The sequence below is a fragment of the Pseudophryne corroboree genome, chromosome 5 (assembly GCF_028390025.1).
Source record: "Pseudophryne corroboree isolate aPseCor3 chromosome 5, aPseCor3.hap2, whole genome shotgun sequence".
NCBI classification, from domain to species: Eukaryota; Metazoa; Chordata; class Amphibia; order Anura; family Myobatrachidae; genus Pseudophryne; species Pseudophryne corroboree.
In genome coordinates this window covers 139073788-139095454 of record NC_086448.1, presented here as the reverse complement: position 1 = coordinate 139095454, position 21667 = coordinate 139073788, and the positions used below count along the sequence as shown (strand labels likewise).

The 21667-nt window shown below is 43.4% G+C and overlaps 1 protein-coding gene across 3 annotated transcripts in view; it reads left to right on the top strand.

The window, feature by feature from the left end:
* Positions 1-19169, top strand: part of MACC1 (MET transcriptional regulator MACC1) — a 113456-nt gene extending 94287 nt beyond the window's left edge. For all 3 annotated transcript variants that reach the window (XM_063921751.1, XM_063921752.1, XM_063921753.1), the window contains 3 exons: positions 1669-3710; positions 5213-5401; positions 14383-19169. In XM_063921751.1, coding sequence (XP_063777821.1) covers positions 1669-3710; positions 5213-5401; positions 14383-14592 — 2441 coding nt within the window. In that variant the 3' untranslated portion in view covers positions 14593-19169. The remainder of the gene's footprint in view (positions 1-1668; positions 3711-5212; positions 5402-14382) is intronic.
* Positions 19170-21667: the final 2498 nt, after the last annotated feature.

Here is a 21667-nt window from a genome sequence, read left to right as displayed (position 1 = left end):
TAGTAAAATGTAATCACTTGTGTTACAATACACAAATGTTAGATTACAATGTAACATAATTGTAACAATGGGTCTGATTGGTGGAGTCTATATTTTAATGTCCATACTGCATACAAATAAAGTGCCCTTATCTACTGTAGATATGTATCTTCTAAAGTACTAGTGACTGTTTTGTCCAAGAGACGGACTAGGTGCCCACAAGCAATAGTTAATTTCTGAAGATTGCAGGTTCTGGAGGCCTAGTGTAAAGTTACATTGTGGTGGTGACAATGATGACACAAGTAACACTATATAACTGGTTCTGATTGGCTGCGTATTGACCTCCTACAGCTGACAGTACTTCATTCTTAATACTGTAGTTATTTCCATTTGGACTTCAACAGAAAAGATGATTTCCATAGGATTTTAAAGTGTTAAATAATGTGTGATGTTCTTCTCTTTATTTTTATATTTAAAAAGCAACATTCACATTTATTAATATAACATCGCCAAGATGCTATTCTCTTTTTAGATATATATTAACTAATTAAATTTGTATTTTGTGTACAAAAAGGAAAATAAAACTTTTGGATTTGCTACTAATTCTTTAAATCCACCTCTTTATAGGTGCAAGTATACGCATTACTATGCCGGCATATTACTGATATAGATGTGCACGGACCCCCAGTGTTTTGGTTTGGTTTTTGGCAAAACCATCCTCAAGTGTTTTGGTTCAGTTTTGGATTTCTTTCAAATTGCTAAAAAAAACAACTAAAATCATGCCAGAGAGGAGCCATTGGAAATGATCAGATAACCTTTACTATTGGGGCTTTAGAGATGTAGAATGTCATCCAAAACAAAGATCTGTTTTTTTGATCCTAGATTTTAACTTGCAAAAGACCCAAGCCGGGACTCACTTCAACTCAGAACCTCCAAGTTCGGGTGTGTTTAGTTTTCATCAAAACCGAACCGCTGATCTCTAATTACTGATACTAAAAGTGTTTGAGTTGGATGTAAGTACATTTGTTTGTAATACATTATGTTTGGGGAACTAAATGTGTTACTAGGTGCCCTTCTAGAGAGGACGCCAGTGTGCAGACACCGTCTGGGCCCCCTCCTCTCTGGCCGAAAGCGATGTAGACTCTGGACACTAGGGTCACCAGGGGACCCTAGCACTGTCCCAGAGTCTACTGTGCATATGCAGGTCTCTGGGAAAATGGCGCGGCTGCCATTTTCCCAGTGATTTTCTTACTGCACATGTGCGAAACACCGGAAAAATACCCAACGCACCATTTTCCTGGTGATTTCTGCAGCGCTGCTGCTGTCGACGCAGGACTCTGTCAGGTAAGTATGAAAAAAGGAGTGCAGTGTGTGTGGTGTGGGCCCCCCTGGACCCCAGGGGCCCGTGTGCACCACACACACTGCATCCATTATATATACGCCAGTGTGTGTTATACTCTACATCCTTAGAGCCCAAATGGCAAATGTAATCTCAACATTTCCACTGACTCCTCTTTGACATGTCTTCCAGATCAAGTGTATCATGCATGTAATCACCAAAGTATCACTAATGTTAAAAATGTTTTACCAATTTGCTGCTTTAAGTGTCTATATAATATTGTTTGCATGCAGTTCATGACATATGTTTTTATTAATGTACTACAGAAAATTATTTTTGTATATTTACAGAAAAGTTGGGAAAGGAATTGGATCTTCTTATTAGCTGGTCTGATGTGTTCCAAGATCATTCCCAGAATTTTGCAAAGCATACAAACCCCTTTTGGAATGGCCTTTCTGAATCCAACCCTTTCTTAGAAGATGTGGTTCAAGCCAACATATTTTCAAAGACTAATGAACATACGTCTATTCTGAAAGAGGACCCTTTTATGTTGTTCAGGGATTCAGAAACCAGAAATTCCGTTTCAAGTTCAGGAGATGAACTTGATATAGATTGTGTCCTAGAAAAATCAGCAACAAGGAGATCAGGAAGGTCTAAGAGTGTTTCTCATTTGTATGTTACGCACGACAAGGAATCCGGTGTCAATGGTATTAATGGACAGATTTTGGCTCCAGATTTGGAATGGCTCCAAAATGACCGTGAAGCCTATAAAATGGCGTGGCTGAGTCATAGACAATTAACTCGATCTTGTCTGGACTTGGATGTCATGAGCCAAAGTCCTGGATGGGCACAGACACAAGCAACGGACACACATGTAATTTGCAAGCTAGATCATAAAGGAGGATCTGTGCAGCTTCCAAATTCGGATATAACTGTACATGTCCCTGAAGGGCATGTTGGTCCTGGGGAATTTCAGGACATCTCTTTAAAAGCTTTTCTCGATCCACCAGCATTGCTTAATAATGACCTGTCAACTACTGTTAGTCCTCTTCTGGAAATAACATTAAGCAATATCAATACCATTGAAGCTCTTCTTTTGGAGATGAAAATTACTGCTGAGGTAAAGAACGATCCATACAGTCAAGTAATGACTGAGATTGCAACATTTTACAGTTACAACAAAGAAGGTCCTTTTGAAAAAATTCCAGATGGTTACATTTACAAGAACGTGTTACAAATAAAATTGCCAATCTTGAGTCGTATCACATACATAGTCAGTGCTGCCCAGGCCAAGTCTATTCAGAAACCAGCCAGCAGTGTTTATAATTACATCCAGAAAAGTTTAACTGTGGCAGTGTATGGACCAAACCACATTCATCCAGCCTTCACCACAGTTTTAGCGGTTATGGGGCACAACTACACTCCAGACAAAATTATGGTAGATGACCTCAAGAGACGTGGGAAAAATATGCCACCACTGGTGTTTCACCTTTGGGGAAAACACATGTTTCTACTTGAGCCTTTTCAAGATTTGTCAATTCATTTTGTTACAAGGGAATCCAGTTTTTCAGTGAAGACAGATAACAATAAGATCAAAGAACATCAACTGACAACAGGTAAGATGATTCGGACTCAGTTCCCATTCTCATTAAAAGGTGGCAAAGATGTTGGCTCATTTTTTTTCACTGTTCAAATTAAAGACACTGAAGGCTCATCATTATTATCAGAATTTGCAGTCAACACTCCAAATCCTGCACCTAAAATACAATTTACTCCAAAAAATCAAACTCGCCTACAGAAACGTAAAGAAATCCTGTCGACTCCTGTCATGCCACTTGTCAACACTGTCAGATATCCCAAGTTCCAAGATAAAACATTAAAGATACACAACTTTGCTGTGACCTTAAAGACTGTCCTGCGTCAACAGAAGATTGACTACTTCTTGGAATATTTTAAAGGAGACACCATTGCACTTCTTGGTGAAGATAAAGTAAAGGCCATTGGTCAGACCAAAATGAAAGAATGGTATGTAGGTGTTTTGAGAGGGAAGGTTGGTCTTGTACACTGTAAAAATGTTAAGATTATATCCAAAGAACAAGTTATTGACTTTTCAGATGCACATTTTACAACCAAAATGCTTTTGGAGCAGATCGCACTGCCATTTAAAAAACTAACTTACATATACTCATCGGTGCTTTCAAATGTCTCTGAAAATGTTTATGACTGGAGAAGCTTAGCTGATGTCCTTGGTTACTCGCACTTGTCACTAGATGACCTCTGTCATGCACTTCCGGAGAAGGAATCTGACTGCGTTTCGTCTGTAGTGAAAAAGCTGAAAGAAGATTGCCATGCTGACACCAAAACGAGAAAATTTCATTATGAACTTATAATGGTAAGTACTCAAGTTTTGTATTAAATAATTACTGTGACACTACAGCAGCTGCCTGTGTTTGGACTTAAAATGGAACTACGTAGACTTGAAAATATGCTGAAGTAGAGGGTGAACTGCATTGACTGATGTGTTATTTAATATCAGACTAGCTTTGCTAATCTGACAAAGATTCAAATTTTGCAAGCTGCTAAATATTCTGGCAAGTCTCTTCCACCAGAGGTCATTGACTTGCAGCTTTTTCTAGACAACCTTTTTTTTTTAGCAGCAATGTATGTCTCAGGAAAGTATTTTATGTTTGTCTATTTTAAATGTCTTTAAAAACCAGTCTGAAAAACGTATTTCAGTCTTCAGTGTATATTCACTGCCTTCACCATATATAGCACAGGCATACTAAATGTAGGAGATGTTGTAATTATGCTGGAACTAAGGGGGAGATGTACTAAGCAGCAATAAAAGTGTAGACGTGAGCCAGTGGAGAAGTTGCCCATGTAAACCAATCAGCACTGACGTAACATTTATAATTTGCATACTATAAAAGTATACAGAGCAGCTGATTGGTTGCCATGGGCAACTTCTCCACTGGCTCATTTCTCCACTTTTATCACTGCTTAGTACATGTCCCCCTACATTATGTATAAAAGATAAATGATTTAGTCAACATATGAACAGGAGCTTTAGTGGAGTTTTATGAAACCTTGGAGAGAGATAAAGTACCAACCAATTGGCTTCTAACAGTGATTTTTCAAACAAAGGGGTCTATTTACTAAGCCTTGAATATAGATAAAGCACCGGCCAGTCAGCTCCTGTCATTTTTCAAGCACAGCCTGTAACATGGCAGTTAGGAGCTGATTGGCTGGTACTTTATCTCCATCCAAGGCTTAGTAAATAGACACCAAAGCCTGTAAAGTGACAGAAGCTGATTGGCAACTTGGTACTCTCTCTACATTATCTCTCTCCAAGCTTTCATAAATCTCTCCATTAACACTACTCCCCTTTGATATTGTTCAGACTGATTTGAAAACACAGATGAATCAAATCAAATTAGAATACTTTAAAGGTAATACAATATAGACAGGATCTTATCCAGTGTCGGACTGGGGCATGAAGGGCCCTCCGGGTGGATGCTATTGTAGGGGCCCATGATTTAGGGTGTGTCCAGGCTCCACTGGGGCGTGGCCAGCCACTACAGAGGTTTGACTAACCATTACAGAGTACATGTTCTGTACCCCTTGTTAAATATACAATAAACCATATTCTTGTGAAGTATAATGTAACATAAGTATAATTCATAATTCAAGTGCACTAGGATAGAGTCTTGAACCTGATCCCTAGAGGAGGAGGAGGGCCCACAGGTAGTGGGGCCCACCGGTGGTTTCCCCTGTTCCCCTGTGGGCCAGTCTGACCATGATCTTATCACAGGTTACAAGAAAGTGTTAATTTGTTTTAATTAGCTTTAGTACTACTGACAGCTTTTTATTTATCCTATAAATCTGTATCTGCAGGGTCTATTGAAGATGGACTGTCAAGGGTTGGTAGCTCGTCTCACACAAGATACAGTCATTCTGACTGCTGCTGTACAACTTGGCGTCCGCTGGAGGGAACTGGCTGAGAAACTAGCCAGGTTTACGAAGCAACAGATTGAGGCCTATGAGATCCCTCACCAGGGAAAGAGTGGAGAAGTTAGTTTGCAGGTATCATGCCAAATCATATTACTAGTGTTTTCTTCATATAAATAATGGAATGCTAACTCCTTTCTTCTTCTGTCTACTGCAGTAGATGATAAAATAAATCACATGCTCTCAGATATAAAGTACCTATTTATCAATCCTAAAACCTGTGGAAATGGCTTTTTTTCCCATGGTTTAGGCATTTAAGAAAAGCCAAATAAAAGGGATATCAGAGATATTTCCTGCGTTATGCAAATTAATATAGAATATAGGCCCAAATGTATTAAGTCTTAAAAAGTGATAAAGTTGGGACGGATTAAGAGTGATAACGCACCAGCCAATCAGCCTCCTAACTGCCATGTTACAGGATGTTTTTGAAAAATGACAGGAGCTGATTGGCTGGTACTTTATCACTCTTTATCCGTCTCCACGTTATCACTTTCCTTGACTTAATACATTTGGGCCTTAATCTTATGGGGACTGCAGTCTGGATTAATAGAGGCGATACTACATAATGGGGACAAAGTGCAATGGGTCCCATTTTATTTTATGTATCTATTTGTGTTGTAGCCTATAGCAACAGTTTTTTAAAACTATACTAGAAACACAGAGTTACAATACCTTGTTTGCAATGACGTGTACAAGCTTGATAATTTTCTCTAGTGTCTTGTTTTTGTTTCCCAACATAAGTCCAAAAACTTAACACAAAAGTTCTCTATTAATAATATTAATATACAGTTACAGTACATTCTCTTAGGGCTGTGTATCACTCCCTGAAAAGTTTAGCTTCGCAGAGCTTGATTCCCTTAGTTACATAGATCGATGCATAGAAAGCCCTGGTGTCGGAGAAGAATCTATTAATCATTCCCTGGTGGTCTACAGCTCCACCTCACACCTTAGCATGTTTTCAATACCTGCATGTGCAATTTAATGGCAGTGCATGCCCAATGATTCAGCTGGGTCTAAGCCCAACGATATAGTTATGGCGGTAGCCTTCACCGGGACAGCAGTTTTCCAGAACCAGGACCCTGGCTCTACCATAATAATAAATAGCAAGTGAACACAGCAATATAAACTGTTATATAGGTGGTCATTTGGCAAATATTGATAAACAGACAACTCTGTCTTTTATTTTATGCATAATCTGTCCACTGGGTGGCAGTGTTATATGGATGTCTGTACTCCATTCCTTCATTAATCCAGCATCTCCCAGTCATATCACCAGGTATATTTATGTATAGGTGTTAGGATGCAAACATGATGGCATTTAAATCAAACATTTGGATTTCTTTATTGTTCTGAAATACTGTTTTATTATACAATTTGTAAACGCACGGAAAACAGACTTGAAATTTTGAGCATGACTGGTTAATTAATCTTTAGGAAAATACTTTTCTTTTCAAATAATTGCCCATTAGTCTGATGAAACCTGGATGATCACATTTCTGAATGATCCTTTTAATACACTCTCATTGATTTAGATGCTTTGTGCATCATTAATAATGATTCTCAAATCTTATGAAGTGTGTGTGTGTGTGTGTGTGTGTGTGTGTGTGTGTGTGTGTTTGTGTCACAAATTAAAACTGAATTCTACGGACACTGGGGGCTATTCAAAGATGGACGCAGTGTCTTGCGTGACCAATAAGTGGTTTTGCAACCAATTATTATGCGATCGCATCATAATTGACAGGTGTTGGGCATCCAGGGATGGAAATGCAGCGTTGGGAGGACGTAGTGGACTAGGAAACGCAGGTGTGTCATGGCTGTCGTCAGGTCCAACCGATGATGCTGCCTGCGTTTCCTGTGATCGGAAACATGGCAATGTGCCTGCCTATGCAGCCAGGGTTTTGTAATGTGATCGCAATTAAAGTGCGATTGCATCACACATGCTATGCGGCCTTGCCCTGTGCTGGGCAGCCCCAAGCAAACGATTTTAGTGGTCGCAGTTTTTGGTAAAATAGCAACAACTGTGACCAACTCTGCATAACCCCCACTGTTCTGTTTATCATGAATAAGAAAATAAATGGTAGCACCAACAGCACCTCTTCTCGCAGTTTGGGAGAATTCTGTCTCATCAGTGATGTAAAAATAGGATTTTATATACCTACCGGTAAATCCTTTTATGTAGTCCGTAGAGGATGCTGGGGTCTAATTTAGTACCATGGGGTATAGACGGGTCCACTAGGAGACACTGGCACTTTAAGAGTTTAATAGTGTGGGCTGGCACCTCCCTCTATGCCCCTCCTACCAGACTCAGTCTAGAAACTGTGCCCGAGGAGACAGACATACTTTGAGAGAAGGAAATACACAGATAATGGTGAGATTCACACCAGCTCACACATAACAAAAGGAAAGCCAAGCTAATCAACAAGAAATGATTCTGCAACGGCTGAACCAACAACACTTAACCAAGTAACAATGCAGGAACACGAAGCACTGGATGGGCGCCCAGCATCCTCTACAGACTACGAGAAAAGGATTTACCGGTGGGTATATAAAATCCTATTTTCTCTTACGTCCTAGAGGATGCTGGGGTCCAATTTAGTACCATGGGGATGTACCAAAGCTCCCAGCACGGCAGGTGCTGAGGTTCCTGCAGAACAGATTGACCAAACTTTAGGTCCTCAAAGGCCAAAGTATCGAACTTGTAGAACTTAGCAAACATGTTCGACCCTGACCAGGTAGCTGCTCAGCAAAGCTGAAGAGCCAAGACACCCCGGGCAGCCGCCCAGGAAGAACCCACTTTACAGGTAGAGTGGGCCTGAACCGATTTTGAAATCGGCAATACAGTCGTAGAATAAGCATGCTGGATAGTAAGCCTGATCCAGTGAGACATTGTCTGCTTAGAAGCAGGACACCCAATCTTCTTGGGATCATAAAGGACAAATAGTGCGTCCGACTTCCTGTGACAAGATGTTCTCTTCACATATATCTTCAAAGCCCGCACAACATCCAAGGACTTTGAGGTAATAGAGGTGTCAGTAGCAACTGGCACCACAATAGGTTGGTTGATATTGAAAGCCGATACAACCTTTGGAAGAAATTGCTGACGCGTTCTGAGCTCAGCTCTATCGTCATGGAAAATAAAGTAGGGGCTCTTGTGCGAAAATGCCCCCAATTTCGACACATGTCTTGCAGATGCCAATGCCAACAGTGTGACCGCCTTCCAAGTAAGAAACTTTATGTCTACCTCCTGTAAAGGTTCGAATCAATCCGATTGCAGGAACTGCAACACCACATTAAGATCCCAAGGTGCCGTAGGAGGCACAAAGGCGGGCTGGATGTGCAGAACTCCTTTCAAAAATGTCTGAACCTCAGGGAGAGCAGCCAATTGTTTCTGGAAGAAAATGGACAAGGCTGAAATGTGGACCTTTATGGAGCCCAAGCGTAAACCCACATCCACACCAGCTTGTAGAAAGAGGAGAAAACGTCCCAATTGAAACTCCACCGTTGGAAACTTCTTGGATTCACACCAAGACACATACTTCTTACAAATGCGATGGTAATGCTTAGACATTACTCCCTTCCTAGCTTGGATCAGAGTAGGAATGACCTTGTGTGGAATGCCCTTCCGAGCTAAGATCTGGCTTTCAACCTCCATGCCGTCAAACATAGCCGCGATAAGTCTTGATAGGCGAACGGCCCCTGTAGTAGAAGGTCCTCGCGAAGAGGAAGAGGCCTCGGAAACTCCATCAGTAATTCCAGAAGATCCACGTACCAAGCCCGTCTTGGCCAGTCTGGCGCAATGAGGATTGCCTGAACTCTCGTTCTTTTTATTTGTTTTAGAATCCTTGGGATGAGTGGAAGAGGAGGGAACACATAGATGGACTGGAACACCCACGGAGTTACCAGGGCATCCACCGCCACTGCTTGCGGGTCCCATGACCTGGAACAGTACCTCCGAAGCTTCTTGTTGAGGCGAGAGGCCATCATGTCTATCTCAGGTACGCCCCATCGGCTTGTTACCTCTGCAAATACCTCCAGATGGAGGACCCATTCTCCTGGCTAGAGAGCGTGTCTGCTGAGGAAGTCCGCTCCCCAGTTGTCCACTCCCGGAATGAAGATCGCTGACAACGCCACTGCGTGTCTTTCTGCCCATAGGAGGATTTTAGTTACCTCTGACATTGCTGCTCTGCTCTTTGTTCCGCCCTGCCTGTTTATGTAGGACAGCGCTGTGACGTTGTCCGATTGAACTCGAATGGCTTGATTTTTCAGAAGATGTGCCGCTTGAAGAAGGCTGTTGTATATGGCCCTCAGTTCCAGAATGTTTATTGGAGAGAGAGACTCCTGACTTGACCACCTTCCTTGGAAGTTTTCCCCCCGGGTGACTGCTCCCCAACCTCTTAGACTTGCATCCGTGGTTAGAAGAATCCAATTCTGAATCCCGAACCTGCGTCCCTCGAGTAGGTGAGAAGTTTGGAGCCACCAGAGGAGTGAAATTCTGGCTTTTGGCGACAGGCGTATCCGCTAGGGCATGTGGAGATGCGATCCCAACCACTTGTCCAGGAGATCCAGCTGGAAGAACCATGCATGGAATCTTCCGTACTGTAGAGCTTCGTAGGAGGCTACCATCTTTCCCAGAAGGCGAATGCACTGATGAACCGATACCCGGGATGGCCTCAGGACATCCCGGACCATTGATTTGGTCACCAATGCTTTCTCCACCGGTAGAAACACCCTCTGCACTTCCGTGTCGAGAATCATCCCCAGGAAGGCCAGTCTCCTTGTCGGCTCCAAATGTGACTTTGGAAGGTTCAGGATCCACCCGTGATCCTGAAGTAGTTGAGTTGAGAGAGCAATACTCTGCAACAGTCTCTCCCTGGAAGATGCTTTTATCAGTAAATCATCCAGATATGGAGTTATGGGGGTCATTCTGAGTTGATCGTAGCTGTGCTAAATTTAGCACAGCTACGATCATTTACACTGACATGCGGGGGGACGCCCTGCACAGGGCTAGCCCGCCCCGCATGTCAGTGCCGGCCCCCCCAGCGCAGCTTTAGCGTGCTGGCCGGGAGCTACTCCTCGCTCCCCGGCCTGCAGCGGCTGCGTGTGACATCATGCAGCTACTGCGGCCCGCCCCCCGTTCGGTCCGGCCATGCCTGCGTTGGCCGGGACTGCGCCTACAAAACGGTGGCCAAATGCCACCTTTTCACCTCCTCCCACCCAGTGACCACCTCTGCCTGTCAATCAGGCAGAGGCAATCGCAGCCCTGCCACGGCCTTCGGCTGTCTGGCATGCGCCAGCGCTGGCGCATGCGCAGAAGAGACCCGTTCACTCAGCTGTGATAAACAGCAGCGAGCGAACGGGCCAGAAGGACCCCCAGTGTTCACTCCCTGCTTGCGGAGGAGGAACATCATCTCCGCCATGACCTTGGTGAATAACCTTGGTGCAGTGGAGAGGCCAAATGGCAATGTCTGGAACTGATAGTGACAGTCCTGTAGTGCAAACCGTAAGTAAGTCTGATGAGGCGGCCAGATCGGAATGTGAAGGTACGCATCCTTGATATCCAGGGATACCAGGAATTCTCCCTCCGCCAGACCTGAGATCACCGCTCTCAGCGACTCCATCTTGAATTTGAATACCTTTAAGTAGGGGTTCAATGACTTTAGGTTCAATATTGGTCTTAATGAACCGTCCGGTTTCAGAACCACAAACAGGATGGAGTAATAACCCTTGTGCATTAGGTGCGGCGGAACTGGAACAATGACATTTGTTCGTACTAACTTTTGAATGGCATCCTGTAGGATAGTACTTTCTGTCAGCAATGCTGGTAAGCCTGATTTGTAGAATCTGTGAGGTGGGAGTTCCTGAAACTCCAGTCTGTAGCCCTGGGCCACAATATCTTTTACACAGGGGTCTAGGCACGCCCAGACATGACTGAAATCTTTTAGTCTCGCTTCCACCTGCCCGATCTCCGGGCTGGGAGGTCCACTGTCATGCCGAAGATTTTGAGGAAGCAGAACCTGGTTTCTGTTCCTGGGAACCTGCTAGTGCAGGTTTTCTGGATTTCCCCCGACCTCCTCTAAAGAAGGTGGGGGTGCCTTTGGATTTTTTACATTTTGTGGTCCGAAAGGACTGCAGTGGAGGTGTAGGATAAGATTTCCAAGCTGGCGCAGCAGCGGAGGGAAGAAAAGTCGACTTACCTGCAGTAGCCGTGGAGATCCACGCATCCAGCACTTCCCCAAAACCCTGACCTGTGAAGGGTAGGTTCTCCACACTTTTCTTGGATTTCGCGTCCGCAGTCCATTGGCGTAGCCAGAGACCTCTACGTGCCGAGACTGCCATGGAAGTAGCCCGTGCATTAAGCAGGCCAATGTCCTTCATGGCCTCCACCATAAACCTGCAGAATCCTGTATGTGATGTAAAAACAAGTCAATGTCACTCCTATCCATAGTATGTAATTCCTCTAGTAATGTGCATGACCACTTTACTATAGCTTTAGAAATACACGCACACGCAATAGTGGGTCTTAAAGCCACGCCTGTAACAGTGTATAGTGATTTAAGCGTAGTCTCAATCTTGCGGTCAGCCAGCTCCTTTAAGGCGGTTGAACCGGGGACAGATAAACCACCTTTTAAGACAACCTAGATACAGAAGCGTCACTATGGATGAGTTTTCCCACTTTTTTCTGTAGTCTTCAGGGAAATGAAAAGCAATGAGAATTCTCATAGGGATCTGGAACTTTTTCTCTGGGTTTTCCCAGGATTTTTCAAACAAGGGATTTAATTCCTTAGAAGCAGGGAAGGTAAGCGAGGATTTCTTATTTACTGTAAAATAAGATTCCCCTCCCTGCTCAGGTGCCTTCTCAGTAATGTGCAAAACATCCCTAATGGCTTCAATCATTAGTTGCACCCCTTTACCAAGGGATGGATCCCCCCCCCTGCATATCCCCCTCACCGTCCCCAGTATCAGAGTCGGTATCAGTGTCAGCTTGCATTATCTGGACAAGTGTACGCTTTTGTGGGTATGTAGGTGGGGTTTTTGACGAAGTAGTGGGGGACAAACATTGTAAACCCTCCACAGATTTCCTCAAAAACTGTGTCTTTTTCTCAGTATGTGACATCCAGGGTCGGGCTGGCCCACAGGGGAACAGGGGAAACCATCGGTGGGCCCTACTGCCTGTGGGCCCTCCTCCTCCTCCTCCTCTAGGGATCAAGTTCCTGACTATCCTAGTGCACTGGATTTATGCATTATACATATGTTACATTATACTTCACAATAATTTGGTTTATTATATATTTACCAAGGGGCACAGAACATATAATGGTTAGCCAAACCTCTGTGGTGGCTGGCCACGCCCCCACTGGAACCTGGCTACACCTTTAAGCATGGCCCCTACAGCAGAATTCCCTCGGTGGGCCCTTCATGCCCCAGTCCGACACTGGTGACATCCTTGTAAAAATCTGGGATATCATTCCTCTTAAAGAATCCACCTATGCGGGTTCAGATTCGGAAGGCTGAGAAAGGATATGGCAGTCTTGAGTACATGGAATAGACTCCTCAGGAGAAGATAAACATTCTGCAGCGCAGGACACAGAGTCCTTGGACATGGTAATGTGGGATATACACACTTACACACACACACACACACACACACACACACACGAAAATGTCAGATATAGTTTCCCCCAGAGCACCTTCAGAGAGTCACAGAGTATAAGGAGTCAGCCACACTGCGCCCCTGTAGGCAGTTATTATGATAAAAGCCCGGCGCGTACTAACTATCCTTAATAGGGTAGTTAGTCCTGATATAACACTCCCACCCCTGTCTATAACACCCTGGTACTGCAGAGTACTTGTGGAGTTATGTGGAGAGCAGCGCTACCTGTCAGTGTCTCTGTCTTTATGACCTGCAGGGAGAAAATGGCACTGGTGAGTGCTGGATCCGCTCTGAGAGGAAGCCCCTCCCCCTGCAATGGCGCACGGCTTCCCGCACTTATTATTTATACTGGCCTGAGGTTTTGTGTGTTAACAGTGGGATTAGCCCCTGTTAACAATGTGACCAGTGTAGGGTTAATTGTGCTGGCTCAGGACGCCCCTCCAGCGTCGACATGTGTGATGTTGCTGAGCCTCCCGGAGCGCAGCCTGTCATAGCTGAGCTCCAACCCTTGTGCCGCTATACCAGCCGGCGACCCGCTAACCGGGATGCCGGCGCTGTACTCACCACTCTTCTATCTTCTGGCTCTGTTAGGGGGTGGCGGCCGTGCTGCGGGAGTGAGCGGTCGCCTCGTGGGCTTGTGATCAGCACCCTCAGGAGCTCAGTGTCCTGTCAGCGGAGTAGAGAACCATTAACTCTTCAGGAAGTTGGTTCCTACTCCCCCCCTAAGTCCCACGAAGCAGGGAGGCTGTTGCCAGCAGCCTCCCTGTAAAACAACAAACTCTAAACTTTAATAAAAAATAAATAAAACTAAGAAAACTCTAAGGTGCTCCCCTAGCTGTGACCGGCTCCTCCGGGCACATTTTCTAAACTGAGTCTGGTAGGAGGGGCATAGAGGGAGGGGCCAGCCCACACTATTTAACTCTTAAAGTGGCAGTGGCTCCTAGTGGACCCGTCTATACCCCATGGTACTAAATTGGACCCCAGCATCCTCTAGGACTTAAGAGAAATTTCTCTTGCACAGGAAGTGGTGAGCACTGGGTGAATAACTCTGCGGAGAGCAAGTTCTAAAAGCTGATGATTAATTCATTAACAGAGGCACAAAAAGCAACAGTTTCAGGCTCCAAATTGTCATTCCAGAGATATGAAACTTTGCAGCACACTTGAGGACATATTTATTTGTGTTTTAAGGTGCCCATACACCTAAAGATCTTCCAGTCTGGCTGGTTGGAATGAAAATCTGGTAATGAATAGGAGTAAATGACATGGATGGGAGCAAATGACAGTTGGCCATTTGAAATGTAACTATGATATAATTCCGTAGCCTCCTGAATGGCAAGGGGCTTCAATTTCAGATTTCAATTACATTTCCCTTGTTGACTGATGACCCCTGAATCTCTCCCTGCAGATGATGTGGAAGCCCGCTTTCGACTTTCTCCACACCTGGGCCGCGCACTTTGGAGAGAGTTACAGAGATGTGTTACAAGACTTGCACTGTGCTTTGGACAGGATGAAGTATCCTGTCACCAGGGAATGGAGGGAACTCAGTGGAGCTCTCATCTTTGTTAACTGCCTAGAGATACTCCGAACGACTTCCTTCTCCAAGTCCGAAGATTAATTCTAAACTGAATTCATGGAGTATTTATTTTCATATGTATGAAAACATGCATATGATTTGTTGCTAAACTGGGTCTGAACTGTACCTTCAACATTGTGGAAACCAGGCACAGACATTAGCTGCTGGTACAGTAATACAGACTGTTCTATTCATGTCCCAGCAGTTTGGCTTTATTTCATCAGTGTCATTAGCTACATTCCAGTAGACAGGTGCCATAGCAACCCAAACAGTGTTCCAAAATGACAGGATGACAAGTGCGCCAATATATTTTTACAGTGTATATAAAGTACAGTAATCAAACGTATAATACTAAAACGTTTAACCTCTTTTATCCAGGTATTTTTTTTTTAACAATGTTTTTAGCAGGTTTTTTTTACCTATTTCTGTGAATACATTTAGAAAGTATCCCTTTATAAATGCCTGATTAATATTGATACTGTGATAATGACCTTTAAATTATATTGTTTATATACTCAGTGTTTATATACTGTGATAATCTCTTGTATATTAATGCATACTATGTATCATACTTGCTTACTTTATGTTTCTCCTCTCTGGGAGAAGTAGGAGATGCAGCTGACCACTTTGAGGGGAGGGCAAGGCTCGTCGCATCATTAGGCCCTGCCACTGATGCATAATTTTATCCCCACCCACAATTACCGGTACAGTCTCCCCATCCTACCCACTTCAATAGGAAGGGGAGATCCACCCATTTATGCGGGAGTCCAGGGGGGCTACCCAAAAAATGGGAAGTCTCCTGCACCTTCTGGGAGAGTAGGTAAGTAAGCTATAGTTACAATCTCATTACTTTTTTGACAGTTTTGGCATAATCAGTGATTTTCTTTAACTACAATGGCATACTTCTTGCAAGCTGGGTGTATGTACAATACTTTGTTTCATACAGAGGGATGTCTGACACCACTGTTGCATCTGAGCTGGTATGACAGAACCCCATACTTGCCATCCCTCCCGGAATGGCCGGGAGGCTCCCGAAAATCGTGTGGCGCTCCCAACCCCCTGAAAAGGCATGCAAGGCTCCCGCATACTTGCTACAGCCCCCCACACCCCCCTCAGTCATCCACAATAGAGTACAAGTGAGTGGGCCAGGGGACATGATGATGACCCCCCCCCCACCTGCTACACAGTGCCCAATTTCTCAACACTGTAGAATGGGGTCAAGGCCACGATGACGCAATCATGCCACCACGCCCCCGGACAGCCCTCCTTTATGCTGGCCATGCAACCTATACACTGAACAAGCTGCCCCCTCCCGGAGAAGGTGGTAAGTATGCCGTACGTCACATTACTTTTCTGTGTGGTTGAAGCAATTTGCATCTCCCACTATCTCTCTCTCTCCGTTGGTTCACTATTGCCTCCGTTCACCTCCTCACATCACCACATTGTCCCTGTCACATGCAACCCTGTCCACATTAATATAACTGCATATTTGTACAATACTGTATTTTCATAATGCCATGTTCAGGAATACAGGGCTATGGACTTTTACCCTGTTTACCAACTGGATTCACACTTTTCTGCCCTGAAAAACATAATTATCAGAGAGGGATATTCAATTAGCTGCAAATTGGCATAAAATTGTGTAACGCAGATTAAAAACCCACAGGTCATGACTGTTTGCTATTCAATTAGAAATCTGTGTTAAGTTAGTGCAAGTCTCAGTAGGCGTTAATGGCGATTTTAGTTTCCAAAAATCCTTATTTCAATGTAAAATGGAGGACACTGAGCAGTGCCCATGGAACACCCCTCTCTATAACTAATAATGTAATTACAGGTATTTAAATAAGAAAATATGGGCAATAAATACATGCCATTTTTTATGTCTTCATGGTGTGGTATTAATTGGATTTTTTTTTATTGTTTTACTTTTTATTATTTCCACTTAAAAAAACACCACAGACATATTACTGTAGCCCAAGACACTCCAGACACCGTTATATTCTGAAATACACTTGCTGGTCATTTTTCTATCATTTATAAAAGTTCCAAAATGAAACCATTTGACACCACAAAACATCCTGCAATACTCTGCTTCTAGCCACTAGCTTGCCTGCTACACTGCCTAGCTATATTATTGGTCATTCTTTTGGCGGTTCAGGATGACTTCCACACTCTTTCATGTACTTCACATAAGTCGCACACTGCGGAATCTCCGAGCAATGTTCACAACATGACATTACTAATTTAAATGACCAAGTTTCGTGAGCGTGCTTCATGAAAATATCCTGCAAGATACATGTAATATTAGCTCCCGTGCACAGGGCTTGGTACCCAAGTCTAATTGAATCTCCCCTGAGTGCATGTAGCTTAAAACTGGGATGATTACATATCCATTTTAATACTGCAATTTGTAAATACAATTTCCATTTGGATTTCTAATTGTCATTGCGGAATAAATCAGTTTAGTTGAAAATATCAGCAGCTGGTGCCATCTGCTGTAAGTAAAATGGCCAAACATTATGGGAACATTTTTTAATGTCTTCACTGTGGTGATCAGTGTATCTAATTTAGGTGAGGTGTTCTGTTGTTTTGGGATACGGTCAGTACTGACAGTCAGAATATTGAAGGCAGAATACCGTCATATTGAGATGGTAAGTACTGGGGCTAGGGTTAGGCACTACGGCAGGGGCCTGTTATTAAAGGAGGGAGGTCCGTGTTCAACCTCCTCCATATGGGCCCCCTCATCTGCAGCCGGCGGAACAATTATCTGAACAATAGGGGCCAATGACTGTATTGCACATACTCGGCGGGCCATTTTCCCAGGAGATTTCCTTACTACGTATGTGTAACATGCAGGAAAATGGCCTCCACACCATTTTCCCGATGATTTGTGGCGGGGTGCTTTCAAGATGGGGGACTCTGGAGAGGAGAATATTGAAAAAAAATGCATCCATTATAAATACGCCACTGCATTAGGGGGATAGTTAGGGATAGGTTGCAGGGAAGAGGGAGATTAGGGTTAGGCTGTGCGAGGGGGCAGTTTGGGTTAGGCTGTGGGAAAGGTGGATTAGGGATAGGGGATAAAATACTTACCAGTATGTCTGGATTTTGACCGATGGGATGCAGACCATTGGGATTGTAACTGCCAGGATTTTGTACCCAACCCGGTTGTGCTATGTGACAGATTGTAACTTGGTCAATATTAGGTACTTGCAGAGCTGTGCTTTATACTGAAATACATAGCACATTATACCACTAACACTGCCTGTAAAATAGTGCATATTTCAAAGTAGCTTGACTAGTATTAAAGGTCTTATTTCGATTTTGAAATATGACCATTTTTATGGCATAAATATACGCATTTCCATACTGTACATGTGCCCGAAAATGCATCTGCATTAGATATTTATGCATCTCAGATTTGTGGCACATTAGGTACAGAGAGACCTTCACATCTAATAATAACACTGTCAAGTGGTATGTAGTGGAAGTACAAATAATGCCATTCTACGACACAAATGTGCCCTGTGTCGGCCCCTACACCTCCCCTCCCTGCACATGTGACATCATGACATCACAGAAATGGCCATCCAAAAGGTGCAGTTACGTACACCATGCAAGCCAAATACAGTTGGTGAGTGTCCCTTTTGCCAAATAGTATAGTTATACAATTATAGTAGTATAGCTAGAAGCAACTCTGCAGATGTAATTCTCTTCTGGAACCCCAGAGTAAATGTTTGTCACCACTTCACTAGAATACAGTAGATATTTATTTTGCAATTACCTTTTTTCTTCTCATGAAGGAAATAATATTGCCACATTTAATATGATTTTGTGACGTTTGTTACAGGTAGCATTTCATACATGCTCTCACCTATTATCTTTCGTCATTGTTGTTCCGGACCACCTTTGTTTATAGAGGTCACAATGCTCACTTCCCCCTCCATTTGCCATAGTGGTGTCATTGCATATCATAGATATACTGTATATATATATATATACAGGGTCGGACTGGCCCACAGGGGTACAGGGTAAACCACCAGTGGGCCCCGCTGCCTGAGGGCCCACTCCTTCCTCTAGGGATCAGGTTCCAGACTGTGCACTTGTATTATACATGGTAGATATGTTGCATTACACTGCATAAGACTATTGTGCATTTCAAGCCTCTGTGAAGACTGGCCACATCCCTAAGTATGGGCCCCTATCACTGCATCCCCACGTTTTTTGTTGTTCTATCTCCATTAAATAATGTGTTACTGTATCAGTCTTGCTATGTGTCTTTTGTGCATTTCTTGTAATATGTTTTTTTACCTAATAATGTTATTTAAGACTCAATATTCTGTTACACCTGTCTGTACTAATAAGGTAAAATATAAAATGCTATTTGCTTACTGTAAGAGACAACACAACAAACGACAGTAATAATTGTAGTAAGACTTGGAAACTCAGCTTGGTTAACATACAGTATAAATATGGGAGGCGCGGATACACCCAGTTCTGTAATGTATTTGCAAATCCCTCGGGGTGAGGCCGGCTTGTAAAAGCCTGTCACTGGCAACCATTGTCTTTCATCTATTTTATGTGACTCAAATTGTCTGAGTAAAAATGTTTATATAATAAATACATGTTGTTATTACTGTAAATTGTGGGTTTTCTTATTCCTGTCATTTTTAAATGATAATCAGCAACTGCCGTTTGTATCTTTGTTTGTAACGATCAAATGAGGAAAATCCACGTGTTAAATGAATATATTGTTCCTTCATTATTTGGGTCAGGAATATTATAAGCTGTGATATAAGAATGTATTTAGTCTTCCTAAAGGCTAAACTATTTTTATGCACAAAGGTTAATGGTACAGAAACACAAAGTTGCCAAACCCTATTACATCCAGATTTCAGTAGCCTCAGATTAGGTGTCAGACAGATCTCTGTACATTGACGTAAGTGGCAAATTGTAGCATACAGCGCACGCCCAGATGGGAATTTGTACACATTTGCATATCTCCATCCTATTCTGAGTCAGACAGAACATGGGCTTTTTTGTGTAGGAAATGGGAAGCTACAATCTGACTGCACAGAACAGCACTGACTTGTAGGAGTGTCATGAGAGAGTAGCGAGAGTGCCATGCTCTTCTGAGCTGTGCGTATGGGGAAGAGAAGCCTGTTTCTGCAGGATCTCCTGCACCCAGCATAGTATTTATTATTTATTACCAGTTATTTATATAGCGCACACATATTCCGCAGCGCTTTACAGAGAATATTTAACCATTCACATCAGTCCCTGCTCCAGTGGAGCTTACAGTCTATATTCCCTATCACATGTACACGCACACTAGGGTTAATTTTGTTGGGAGCCAATTAACCTATCAGTATATTTTTGGGGATTGTGGGAGGAAACTAGAGTACTCAGAGGAAACCCACGCAAGCACGGGGAGAATATACAAACTCCACACAGTTTGGGTGGGAATCGAACCCATGACCTCAGTGCTGTGAGACAGTAATGCTAACCATTACACCATCCATACTGCCCATCCATCCATCCATCCATCCATCCATCCATCCTCTCTGCACAGCTCTTACCAGTCACCCCCTCCACATACTACATCTCCTATCTGTACCATTTGGACTTCCTGCAAATCTGCTAACCGCTCCCCCTCCACTCACTACATCCTATAAAAAAAAATAATTATATATATAAGTTTGTTGCCCAGGGCCCCCCACAGACCTTAACTCGGAGGGTCCACCCCTTGCTCTGGAGATCAGGTTCCAGACTGTGCACTTGAATTATACATTATGATTATACATGTTGGTGGTCATTCCGAGTTGTTCGCTCGCTGCCGATTTTCGCAGTGCAGCGATCATGTGAAAAAACAGCAAGAATGGTACGCAGCGCGCATGCGCTAAGTACTTTCACACAAAACTTTGTAGATTTACACAAGCTCGAGCGACGTTTTTTCATTGCTCGAGTGATCGTAGTATGATTGACAGGAAGTGGGTGTTTCTGGGCGGAAACTGGCCGTTTTCAGGGAGTGTGATAAAAAAAACGCAGGTGTTCCAGGTAAAAATGCAGGAGTGGCTGGAGAAACGGGGTAGTGGCTGGCCGAACGCAGGGCGTGTTTGTGACGTCAAACCAGGAACTTAACAGACTGAGGTGATCGCAGTCTAGGAGTAGGTCTGGATCTACTCAGAAACTGCAGGGAATTATTTAGTAGCAGTTCTGCTAATATTTCGTTCGCTATTCTGCTAAGCTAAGATACACTCCCAGAGGGTGGCGGCCTAGCGTTTGCACTGCTGCTAAAAGCAGCTAGCGAGCAAACAACTCGGAATGAGGGCCGTTACCTTATACTATACAGAACAATGGGGTATTATGTACAGTGTACTGCGGTTATTTATATGATACATTATCATGCACTAGCAGTATTTACTATATATATTTATCAGTCGTGCCCATACCATGTACTTTCTTATGGTTAGCCAAGCCTCTGTGGCAGGACCCTCTACTCTCATGACTTGTACTTTTCCTTCTCTTACTTAGGGGGATATCCAATTAGAGGTGAAACAACATCGGGTGTGAAAAACTGCATTTTTTTTTGCACTTTTTTCCAAAGTTTCACTGATATTTTTTTACAGGCTATCCAATTTGGTCACCTGTAAAAAAAATACATTATCTTTGAAAACACACAGGCTCAGTGAAACCTGTGTGTTTTCAGCAGAAACAGACCAATTTTCGCATGAAAACTAGGCTGTTTCCGGGGATTTGGTTTCACCTGCCTGAGGCAGGTGAAACAAAATCCCTGATGAGCTGCTTGAGTGCTATGACCACTGAGTCAGATATGTTTATAAACCATGTACTTGTCCTGCATTGACTTGTACTATAAGTCACTGTTTTCATGCTTTGCTTATTTGTTTATGTGCATTAGGTGCCTTAGGTGCTGTGGAACCCTTGTGGCGTCATATAAATAATAGTGATGTGCACCGGAAATTTTTCGGGTTTTGTGTTTTGGTTTTGGGTACGGTTCCGCGGCCGTGTTTTGGGTTCGAACGCGTTTTGGCAAAACCTCACCGAATTTTTTTTGTCGGATTCGGGTGTGTTTTGGATTCGGGTGTTTTTTTCAAAA